General features: G+C 45.0%; 1 protein-coding gene across 3 annotated transcripts in view; it reads left to right on the top strand.

The window, feature by feature from the left end:
* The first annotated feature begins 744 nt into the window (after positions 1–744).
* The window catches only part of LEO1 (LEO1 homolog, Paf1/RNA polymerase II complex component), a 33,949-nt gene continuing 22,209 nt past the window's right edge, over positions 745–12,484 (top strand). The window contains exons 1-4 of one of the 3 annotated variants that reach the window (XM_055363052.2): positions 745–1,071; positions 6,248–7,003; positions 10,261–10,365; positions 12,023–12,117. In XM_055363052.2, coding sequence (XP_055219027.1) covers positions 1,014–1,071; positions 6,248–7,003; positions 10,261–10,365; positions 12,023–12,117 — 1,014 coding nt within the window. In that variant the 5' untranslated portion in view covers positions 745–1,013. The remainder of the gene's footprint in view (positions 1,072–6,247; positions 7,004–10,260; positions 10,366–12,022; positions 12,118–12,484) is intronic. The other 2 variants (XM_055363054.2, XM_055363051.2) reach the window with 2 other exon arrangements.

Genomic DNA, 12,484 nt, shown 5'->3' with positions numbered 1-12,484 from the left:
TTCACCATGTTGGCCAGGCTGGTCTCGAACTCCTGACCTCAGGTGATCTGCCCGCCTCGGTCTCCCAAAGAGCTGGGATTACAGGAGTAAGCCACCGCACCTGGCCTAAATATTTTTTAGAAAATAGTGGTCTTTTTATTTATTTATTTATTTTATTTTTTGAGATGGAGTCTCGCTCAGTCGTCCAGGCTGGAGTGCGGTGGCGCGATCTCAGCTCACAGCAACCCCCACTGTCCGGGTTCAAGCAATTCTAATTCCTCAGCCTCCCGAGTAGCTGGGACTACAGGCGCCCGCCACCACACCCAGCTAATTTTTTGTATTTTAGTAGAGACGGAGTTTCACCGTGTTGCCCAGGCTGGTCGCAAACTCAGGAGCTCAGGCAATCCGCCCGCCTCGGCCTCCCAAAGTGCTGGGATTACAGGCGTGAGCGACCGCGCCCGGCCAAAAAAATGGTCATTTAAAGCTTAAAAAAGCTGTTTGTTGACATGTATATTATTTTTAAATGAATTAGTAACTTAAAAATTTATTACCGTATTAGTAAGAATACAGTAAATATCAATACCTGTACCACACGTAAACAAAAGCTCTTTCGCGTCAACAATTTTTAAGAGGGTAAGGGGGTTTCGGATGAAGTAACTGGAGAGTAGCTGCTCAGTAAGAAACACAGGGCTTCAGTCCTGACTCGCGATAGGTTTAATCCAGCCAGAGGCCCTTCCCCAGGGAGCGCCAGTCACCGCCCACCCCATCCGCATCTGCACCCACACCCGAACGCAGGACTCCCCCGCCCCCTGGTAAGAATCCTGGCAAATAACAGATATTGACGAAATGGCCGGGCTTATATACCATGCATACCTAGGAGAGGACAGGTTCACTGGGCGAACGAAAACTAGGTCACATAAGGAAAGGAGTGTCTTCGGCGAATCTTTGCGACACTGTCGTGTTTCAGTGGTTCCGTGCCGTAAAGAGAGGCCGGGAGCTGCCCCTAACCGAGGCAGCAGCGGACGTGAGCGATAATGGCGGATATGGAGGATCTCTTCGGGAGCGACGCCGACAGCGAAGCTGAGCGTAAAGGTGGGTTCGGTGGGCTTCGGAGGATGGGTGCGTGGCAGGCCTTCCGCTGTGGGAGCCGGACAACCGTGGAGGCTCCAGCGCCGCGGGCAAGAGGTGGCGTTTCCTCCACTCCTGCCTCAGCGCCCCCTGCACTCCCGGAGGTGCCATCCTCCTCCGGCGGGCAGGATGGAGAGTCAGACAGTCTGCGCCTCGAGGCTCTGGGTGTCGGTGGAGCAGACGGTTCCTGGGAGCTTGTGGAGCGAAGGGGGCGCGGGGCATGGGTGGAGGTGCAGGCGAGCCTGCGCAGCGCGGGTAGGAACGTTGGAGTCCTGTTCCGCCTTGCCTTGCACAGGCCAGCGCAGAGTAAGGGCTGTTTTTGAATGAATGGAAATGAATGCAGGAATATGGGATGGGGTGGGCGAATTTACAGAGGGCCTCAGAATGCCGTCTTGAATGAAACCAGAGCATGGTGTGATAGGGAGCTTGAGATGTCTGGATGAGGAGTCTGGGACGGATAATGGGATGGGGTTACAGATAGATGTTTCACATAGGAGAGAATGTGTTCTCTAAGAGCTTGTGCAGAAACTCCAGAATTTCCGGAGTCTGTGATGTTAGATTGGGGAGTGCATGGGGTCTGTGTGCGGAGAGGAGGAATGAAGGATTTGTTGATGAAATGAATGAATTAGTGTATGTGCATGGTGCTTGGAAGTTATTTCTGGCACAGGATTGTGGGTGTTTTTTTAAAGTTTACTTTTTTAGAGACAGGGTCTCACTGTGTTGCTCAGGTTGGCCTTGAACTTCTGGGCTCAAGCCATCCTTCTGCCTCAGCCTCCAAGTAGTTGAGACTACGGGCACTTGAAATATGAATAGGAGCTATTTGAAGTGAGAAAGAACCCAAGACCAAGTTCAGAATTCTTGCAACCCTCTAGGCTCCAAGTAAAGTGAGTCTCTTGTAGACAACATATATCTAGTTGTTATTTTCATCACCCCCAAATAAAACACTGTGTTTATAAAGCACTTACTCCCCATATGCTCCTTCCTCCAACCCCTGTCTGCTATTGTTTCTGTACTTATCTGTTCTGGGAATTTCATATAAATTGAATCATGCATTGTGGTCTTTTGTGTCTGGCTTCTTTTACTTAGCATAATGTCTTCAAGGCATTGTAGCACGCATCAGTACTTTATTCATTTTTAATGACTTAATAATATTCCATTGAATGCGCATACCCTAAATTTGTTAATCCATTTATCTGTTGATGGACATTGGGTTGTTTGAATAGTGCTACTGTAAACATTCCTGGTTCAGGCAGGCGGATTTGCCTGAGCTCAGGAGTTGAAGACCAGCCTGGGCAACATGGTGAAACCCTGTCTCTACTAAAAATACAAACTGTTAGCCAGGTGTGGTGCATGCCTGTAGTCCCAGGTACTCAGGAGGCTGAGGCATGAGAATCACTTGAACCCAGGAGACAGAGGTTGGCAGTGAGCTGAGATTGCATCACTTCACTTCAACCTGGGTGATAAAGTGAGACTCTGTCTCCAAAAAAAGAAATAAATTCATGTACATGTTTGGGAGGAGGGTATTATGTAGGAGTGCAGAGTCATATGGTAATTCTTTAATATTTTGAGGAGCAGCCAAACTGTTTTCCATAGTGGTTGAGCCATTTTACATTACCACCAGCAATGCACCAGGGTTCCCTTTCCCCACATCTTTGCCAACAGTTATTTTAATTTTTTATTTGTTTCTAAAATAGCCATCTTTGATGTTATCAAGTGGTGTCTCATTGTGGTTTCAGTTTACACTTTCCCAAAGGCTAATGATGTTGAACATCTTTTTTTTTTTTTTTTTTTTTTTTTCTTTTGACGGAGTCTCAGTCTGTCTCCCAGGCTGCAGTGCAGTGGTACAATCTTGGCTCACTGCAACCTCCGCCTCCGGGTTCAAGCAATTCTCCTGCCTTAACCTCCCGAGTAGCTGTGATTACAGGCACCCGCCACCATACCCTACTAATTTTTGTATTTTAAGTAGAGATGAAGTTTTGTCATGTTGGCCAGGCTGGTCCCAAACTCCTGACCTCAGGTGATCCGCCTGCCTCGGCCTCTCAAAGTGCTAGGTTCAAGCGATTCTACTGCCTTTGCCTCCTGGGTTCAAGTGATTCTCCTCCCTTAGCCTCCCGAATAGCTGGGATTACAGGCGCCTGCCACCACACCCTGCTAATTTTTGTATTTTTAGTAGACATGAGGTTTTGCCATTTTGGCCAGGCTGGTCTCAAACTCCTGACCTCAGGTGATCTGCCTGCCTCGGCCTCTCACAGTGCTGGGATTACAGGTGTGAGCCACTGCGCCCAGCCGTTGAACATCTTTTCATGTATTTATTAGCCATTTGTGTAACTTTGTTTGGAGAAATGTCTATTCAAGTCCTCTGTTTTAAAAAAATTGGTTTTAGGCCGGGCACAGTGGCTCACGCCTGTAATCCCAGCACTTTAGGGGGCTGAGGTGGGTGGATCACCTGAGGTCAGGAGTTCGAGACCAGCCTGGCCAACATGGTGAAACCCTATCTCTACTAAAAATACAAAAAAATTAGCCAGGTGTGGTGGCGTGTGCCCATAAACTTGGGAGGCTGAGGTAGGAGAATAGCTTGAGGGAGGCAGAGGTTGCAGTGAGCGAAGATCGCACCACTGTACTCCAGCCTGAAGGATAGAGCGAGACTCTGTCTCCAAGAAAACAAACGAACAAAAAAACACAAAGAAATTGGTTTTATTGTTGAGTTATAAATGTTCTTTGTATATTTTGGATAAAGACACTTATCAGATACATGGTTTGCGAATATTTTCTTCCATTCTGTAGGTTGTTTTTTCACTTTCCTTTTTTTTTTGAGACGGAGTCTTGCTCTGTCGCCCAGGCTGGAGTGTGGTGGCACAGTCTCGGCTTACAGCAACCTCCGCCTTCCAGGTTCAAGTGATTATTCTGCTTCAGCCTCCCAAGTAGCTGGGACTACAGGCATGCACCACCACGCCTGGCTAATTTTTGTATTTTTAGTAGAGATGGGGTTTCACCATATTGGCCAGGCTGTTCTCAAACTCCTGACCTCGTGATCCACCCACCTCAGCCTCCCAAAGTGCTGGGATTACAGGCGTGAGCCACTGCGCCCGGCCTTCACTTACTTTTTTTTTTTTTTTGAGACAGAGTCTCCCCTTTCATGCAGTGGCACGATCTCGGCTCACTGCAACCTCCGCTTCCTAGGTTTAAGGGATTCTTATGCCTTATTATTCCCAGTAGCTGGGATTACAGGCGTGTGCCCCCATGCCCAGCTAATTTTTGTATTTTTAGTAGACAGGGTTTCACCATGTTGGTCAGGCTGGTCTGGAACTCCTGACCTCAGGTGATCTTCCCACCTTGAGCTCCTAGAGTGCTGAGATTACAGGCATGAGCCACCGCACCCAGCCAAAAGATTTTATTGTCCTCTAAGACATTAACCAGTTTTGAACTTAACTTAGCAATATTATTTATTTATTTATTTATTTATTTATTTGAGATGGAGTCTTGGTCTGTTGCCCAGGCTGGAGTGCAGTGCTATGATCTTGGCTCACTGCAACCTCCCATCTCCTGGGTTCAAGCGAGTCTCCTGCCTCAGCCTCCCAAGTAGTGGGCTTACAGGCGTAAGCCACCATGCCTGGCTAATTTTTGTATTTTTAGTAGAGATGGGGTTTCACCATGTTGGCCAGGCTGATCTCAAACTCCTGACCTCAGGTGATCCAGCCACCTCGGCTTCCCAAAGCGTTGGGATTACAGGCGTGAGCCACTGCACCGGGCCTACTTTCTTAATAACGTCCTTTGCTGCACAAAAGTTTTTCATTTTGTGGAAGTCCAATTTATGTTTTCTTTTGTCTTCCATATCGCCTTAGTTTTTGAAGCATAATTTTACTGAATGTAAAATTCTTGGTTGACAGTCTTTCTTTTTAGCACTTTGAATGTGTCCTCTTATGGATGGCTCTGGGATTCCTTGGTTTCTGATGAAAAATCAGCTGTTACTCTTATTGAGGGTTCCTCATATGGGATGAACTGCTTCTCTTTTGCCCGTTTTTGGAATTGTTTCTTTGTCTTTGACAGTCTGATAGCAATGTTTCTAGGTGTGAACCTCTGTAAGTTTATCCTACTTGTCATTTGTTGAACTTGTTGGATGTGTAGATCTATATTTTTCATAAATTTGGAGTTTTTCAGCTATCATTTATTTATTCTTTTGAGACAGAGTCTCGCTTTGTCACTCAGGCTAGAGGGCAGTGGTGTGGTCTCGGCTCACTGCAACCTCCACCTCCTGGATTCAAGCGATTTTCCTGTTTCAGCCTCTCAAGTAGCTGGGATTACAGGCTTGCGCCACCATACCTGGCTAACTTTTGTATTTTTAGTAGAGATGGGGTTTTGCCATGTTGGCCAGGCTGGTCTCGAACTCCTGACCTCAAGCGATCTGCCCGCCTTGGCCTCCCAAAGTGCTGGGATTACAGGTGTGAACCACCATGCCTGGCTTCAGCTATTATTTAAGAATCTTTTTCTGCTCATTTCTCTTCTTCTGAGACTCCATTATGCATACATTGGTATAACTTAAGGTGTCCCATAAATCTTCTAGGCTCTGTTCATTTCTCTTTATTCTTTTTTCTTTCTGTTTCTCAGATTGGACAGTCGAATTGAGGTATCTTCAAGTTTACTGATTCTTTCTTTTTCCTGCTCAAATCTTTGGTTGAGCCCCTCTAGTGACTCTTTGATTTTAGTAAATGTATTTTCTTTTTCTTTTTTTTTTTTGAGACAGAGTCTCACTCTGTCGCCCAGGCTGGAGTGCAGTGGCTTGATCTCCGCTCACTGCAACTTCTGCCTCCCGGGTTCAAGTGATTCTCCTGTCTCAGCCTCCTGAGTAGCTGGGATTACAGGCATGCACAACCATGCCTGGCTAAATTTTGTATTTTTAGCAGAGACAGGGTTTCGCCATCTTTGTCAGGCTGGTCTCGAACTCCTGACCTCAGGTGATCTGCCTGCCTCGGCTTCCCAAAGTGCTGGGATTACAGGCGTGAGCCACTGCACCGGGCCTTAGAATGTTAATTCTAACAGTTTTTGCCAGTTTCTTCATTGCTTTTATGTTGGGATGGACTTTGGGACTGCCTTACTCTGCCTTTTTTTGCTTATGTTATCCTATGTTTATATGACCCCATAGATTCTGATTCTGGATCTGACTCAGATTCTGATCAAGAGAATGCTGCCTCTGGCAGTAATGCCTCTGGAAGTGAAAGTGATCAGGATGAAAGAGGTGATTCAGGACAACCAAGTAATAAGGAACTGTTTGGAGATGACAGTGAGGACGAGGGAGCTTCACATCATAGTGGTAGTGATAATCACTCTGAAAGATCAGACAATAGATCAGAAGCTTCTGAGCGTTCTGACCATGAGGACAATGACCCCTCAGATGTAGATCAGCACAGTGGATCAGAAGCCCCTAATGATGATGAAGACGAAGGTCATAGATCGGATGGAGGGAGCCATCATTCAGAAGCAGAAGGTTCTGAAAAAGCACATTCAGATGATGAAAAATGGGGCAGAGAAGATAAAAGTGACCAGTCAGATGATGAAAAGATACAAAATTCTGACGATGAGGAGAGGGCACAAGGATCTGATGAAGATAAGCTGCAGAATTCTGACGATGATGAGAAAATGCAGAACACAGATGATGATGAGAGGCCTCAGCTTTCCGATGATGAGAGACAACAGCTATCTGAGGAGGAAAAGGCTAATTCTGATGATGAACGGCCGGTAGCTTCTGATAATGATGATGAGAAACAGAATTCTGATGATGAAGAACAACCACAGCTGTCTGATGAAGAGAAAATGCAAAATTCTGATGATGAAAGGCCACAGGCCTCAGATGAAGAACACAGGCATTCAGATGATGAAGAGGAACAGGATCATAAATCAGGTAATACATTTATGAGAACCAGAATGGCTCAGAAAGAAGCATTCAGATACAGCAGGGACCCATTTAGTCTTCATTCCCATCTTTATTACCCTGTTTTTTCTCTTCTGTCCCCTCCCTTTCAAACTTTTCTAACTCTAGAATACGTTTTGCTTCTTTTAAATCTTTCTAATCCACTTATTCTTTCTTACTGCTTTCCCTTCCATTTGTTAATGGATAGGTCTGGGGGAAAACAATTTAAAGAGGACTTAAAATTGAGTCTTAGAGGGAGGGATATGGTGTAAGAAGAGCTGATAATGAGTTAAGTTGATTCCATTTCTGTGGATAACTGAAGAGCATGCCTCATGTGAGAGAACAGATTAGCCTGGGGAAAAAAACCATACCATTGAAATGTCCCCACAGAGTAGCTGTACTGAGATGTGGGCACCATTGCTGCAGCTCAGCTTTTTGAGATCCAAAATTTGATCCAGAGATGGTCAAGCTCTAAGGAGTTTACTCAAACTAGTCAAATTTACAAGATATTAATGTATAAAATTGAATTGCAAAATTGTTTCAAGAGGATCAGTTATTTTTCCCTTATCACCCCATATTTTTCCCCGGGGGCAAATCTAGCATGGATGGCAAATTATAATAATCAGGAGGTTGCCCAGGGAGTATAATATGTAGAAAGTGCAAACATGGCTGGGTGATCTCAATGGACAGTGTTACTGAGCCAAGACAGATTGATGTGTGTATCCTCACCCTACAGAGACGAGCTTGGGTTACAGCACTCATTCCCTAAAGACTACAGGAGGCATACACCTGAACTTTGGTTCCTGGACCTGCTTTTATCATTGCCATTTAGACTATTCTGCTCAAGTTAACACATTCTTCATATAGAATGTATAAAAAATTAGAGATCATATTTCTTTGTATTATATAAAAGTTACCTCAATTGGGTTGAAGTCTTCCTGAAATACCTGGATTGCTTCATTTCCATAGGTGATTGATTATATTAATTATATTTTGATCCTATCTTCTTAGCTTAAATATGAGGGCATCTAACACACACCTCACAGGACAGGATTCAGAAACCACATCTTGGTGTTATTAGAAGAGGAGGGCAGCATATTTCCAGAGATGAATATAGATCTGTGTAGACTATGGGACTGCAGTAAGTTTTCAATAACTAATTCAGAGTAGAGGTTTTTTTTTTTTTTTTTTTTTTTTTTTAAACACTTTAAGTTCTAGGGTACATGTGCACAACGTGCAGGTTTGTTACGTAGGTATACATGTGCCATGTTGGTGTGCTGCACCCATCAACTCTTCATTTACATTAGGCATTTCTCCTAATGCTATCCCTCCCCCTGCCCCCCACCCCATGACAGGCCCCGGTGTGTGATGTTCCCTGCCCTGTGTCCAAGTGTTTTCATTACTCAGTTCCCACCTATGAGTGAGAACATGTGTTTGGTTTTCTGTCCTTGTGATAGTTTGCTGAGAATGATGGTTTCCAGCTTCATCCATGTCCCTCATGTCCCTGCAAAGGACATGAACTCATCTTTTTTTTTTTTTTGAGATGGAGTCTCGCTCTGTCTCCCAGGCTGGAGTGTAGTGGCACAATCTCGGCTCACTGCAAGCTCCGCCTCCTGGGTTCACGCCATTCTCCTGCCTCAGCCTCCCGAGTAGCTGGGACTACAGGCACCCGCCACCACGCCCGGCTAATTTTTTGTATTTTTAGTAGAGACAGGGTTTCACCGTGTTAGCCAGGATGGTCTCGATCTCCTGACCTCGTGATCCGCCTGCTTCAGCCTCCCAAAGTGCTGGGATTACAGGCGTGAGTCACTGCGCCCGGCCACTCATCTTTTTTTTTTTTTTTTTTGAGACGGAGTCTCTGTCATCCAGGCTGGAGTGCAGTGGCACCATCTTGGCTCACTGCAACCTCCACCTCCTGGGTTCAAGCAATTCTTCTGCCTCAGCCTCCTGAGTAGCTGGGATTAAAGGTGTGCACCACCACACCCAGCTAATTTTTGTATTTGTAGTAGAGAGGAAGTTTCCCCATGTTGGCCTGGCTGGTCTCGAACTCCTGATCTCAGGTGATCTGCCCACCTTGGCCTCCCAAAGTGCTGGGATTACAGGCAAGAGCCACCATGCCTGGCCGAAAGTAGGGCTGTTTTTACTGTTACCAGAAAGAATCTTTAAGGCTCATGTACTACATCCCAAATACTAGCAGACCAAGTCAAGGGCAGAGTCATAGTAGGGAACCTTGTAGCTGGTCATTCTGCTTATCTCTTACTAGTTCAACAGTGGTTCTGTTGATTTTTGTGATGTTTTTACGTAAATAATTGGCCCTTCTAGAAATAATGATATATTTGTCAGTTCCTTTCTAATCTTTTTACCTTTTTTCCCTGAAATTTGTCTTATGTAAATTTGATAAGTTTTAGTGCTACTTTTCTCATTTCTACCAAGTTTTTGTACTTGCAAAGCCAGTGTATTTATTTATTTGAGACAGTCTCGCTCTATCACCCAGGCTAGAGTGCAGTGGTGCGATCTCGGCTCACTGCAACATCAGTCTCCCAGGTTCAAGTGATTCTCTTGCCTCAGCCTCCTGAGTAGCTGGGACTACAGGTACGCGCCACCACACCCGGCTAATTTTTGTATTTGTAGTAGAGATGGGTTTCACCATGTTGGCCAGGCTGGTCTTGAATTCCTGACCTCAAATGATCCACCCACCTCGTCCTCTCAAAGTGCTGGGATTACAGGCATGAGCCACCACAACTGGCACCAGTATTTATTTTAAGAATTCTGTTTTTTAAATTAACACATACTAGAGTTAATTTTTTTGGGGGGGGCGCGTTCTGCATGTATAGCTCTATTCATGTTAACATATCTACAGATTTGTCTAACCACCACCACACTCAGGATGCAGAATCGCTGTCACACTGACAAACTCCCTTATGCTATCCCTTTTGAGTCTTATCTTTCTGCTACCCCTAAACCCTGGCACCTACTGGTCTTTTCTGTCACTATACTTTTGGCTTTTTGGAAATGTCATATAAATAGAGTTATACAGTAAGTATGTAGTCTTTCAGATTGGCCTCTTTAACTTGGCATATAGCATTTTTGATTCATCCAATTGGTTACATGTATCAGCAGTTCATTCCTGTTTATTGCTGAGTAGTAGTCCATTGTATCACACTTTGTTTATCTCCAATATTGCTTTTAAAACACAAAATTCAACTAATGCGACTGATTATGCAGAACTTCTAATTCTACCCTTATAGAATCTGCAAGAGGCAGTGATAGTGAAGATGAAGTTTTACGAATCAAACGCAAGAATGCGATTGCATCTGATTCAGAAGCGGATAGTGACACTGAGGTGCCAAAAGGTACCCCTATTATTATATATATATGTATATTTCCATACCTCTTTCTGTATTTAACTGTAGTGCATTTCTAACCCTGAGTGTGTTTACCCCAGATCGCCAGACCCACAGAATAAGAATGTGGATACGCTCAGTGTACTCAGAGAAGTTATATAGCTGTGAGAAGCTGCTCATGCTTAATTAGTTGAAGAAGAACCTGCCTCTTTGTAGTTTTTTTTTTTTTTTTTTTTTTTTTTTTTAAGAGACGGAGTCTTGCTCTGTCACCCACGCTGGAGTGCAGTGGTGCAAGCTTAGCTTATTGCAACTGCTGCCTCCTGGGTTCAAGCAATTCTCCTCCCTCAGCCTCCTGAGTAGCTGGAATTACAGGAACGTACCACCATGCCTGGCTAAATTTTTTGTATTTTTAGTAGAGGTGGGGTTTCACTGTGTTGGCCAGGTTGGTCTCGAACTCCTGATCTCAAGTGTTCCACCCACCTCAGCCTCCCAAAGTGCTGGGATTACAGGCGTGAATCACTGCGCCCAGTCTGTTTATAGTTAGAGTGAATTCATTATTAGGGGGCTGACCTTCTTATTGGGATGAAGGTTACAGTGTCCATTCTTCACTTTGAATAATGACAGTCTCGGTGTTTTGTTCCTAAGTTCTTAACAGATGAAAAAACTGATTCTTTGAGCTGTGAGTTAGATGAAGAGCTCATAAAAACCCAGTGTTGGCTGGGTGTGGTGGCTCACGCCTGTAATCCCAGCACTTTGGGAGGCCAAGGTGGGTGGATCGCTGGAGGCCAGGAGTTCAAGACCAGCTTGGCCAACATGGTGAAGCCCTGTCTGTACTAAAAATACAAAACATTAGCGGGGCGAGGTGGTGTGCATCTGTAGTCCCAGCTACTTGGGAGGCTGAGGCACGAGAATCGCTTGTGCTCGGGAGGCAGAGGTTGCAGTGAGCCAAGGTCGCACCACTGCACTCCAGCCTGAGCAACAACAGTGAGACTCTGTCTCAAAACAACAACAACAGCAACCACCACCACCACCACCACCACCACCTGGTATTATAAGTTGGAAGGATGAAAGGAGTTCTACCGCCGGGTGTGGCAGCTTCCTTTCTCCTGTCTCAGCCTACCAAGTAGCTGGGATTACAGGCACCCGTCACCAAGCCTAGCTAATTTTTGTATTTTTAGTAGAGACGGGGTTTCACCATGTTGGTCAGGCTGGTGTCAAACTCCTGACCTTAAGTGATCCACCCACCTTGGCCTCCCAAAGTGCTGGGATTACAGGCATGAACCACTGTGCCTGGACTGTAATTTTGAATCTGGGATAGACTTATGGAAAATAGGTGTCTGTGGAGTGCTTCAGCCCCAAGTTTGAGCATCTAGACTGTAGGAAACATTTGGTCTCCTGGGGTATAATAAAGGAAAGTGGGAGAACAAGGATGGTGAAGATGAAAGGAGAAATAAGTGCCTCCTGTGCAGCTTGCCTTTCACTAGATTTGCCCCCTTCCCTCTCCCCACACTCTCTGGTTGGGTCTTTGAGAGCCAGGCTCAGTATTATGTTTTTGGTGGTTTTCTGATGCTGGTCCAGAAACCTTGGGAATGTGTTGAAGTGATCAGCTGTGAAGAACCTTAGTTACAGATAGTAACACTAATGCCTTTTTCCTTCTGCATTGAAGATAATAGTGAAACCATGGATTTATTTGGAGGTGCAGATGATATCTCTTCAGGGAGCGATGGAGAAGACAAACCACCTACTCCAGGACAGCCTGTTGTAAGTCAGTTAGTAACATGAACTTATTCAAGGCCAAGCATAAAGTTTCAAAGGTGAAGAGTCTCCCTTATTCCAGGAAAGGAAGTTGATAACTGAATTCTAGTATGAAAATACCATGAACAGATGACTTTCTTCATTATGTAGGGAACTCTTGGTTATTAGGGGGAGCGGAAATAACTGCCAAACATGAGGTTGGTGTCATGCCTTAGGGGACTGAACTGTGAGGACTTGTGATTTGAGAACCATTGACTTGAATGTTTTTCTTGCTCATGCCAAGAAGTGTCTGCTATGTTGATAATCTTCTCTGGTTTTAATTGATAGAGTGACTTCCTATTGAAGTGTTAATTTCACACTTTTGTTGATGAGT

This window comes from Gorilla gorilla, chromosome 16, assembly GCF_029281585.2.
Source record: "Gorilla gorilla gorilla isolate KB3781 chromosome 16, NHGRI_mGorGor1-v2.1_pri, whole genome shotgun sequence".
Lineage (NCBI taxonomy): Eukaryota > Metazoa > Chordata > Mammalia > Primates > Hominidae > Gorilla > Gorilla gorilla.
Note: the sequence above shows the minus strand (reverse complement) of the source record. Positions and strands in the feature narration are given on the sequence as shown.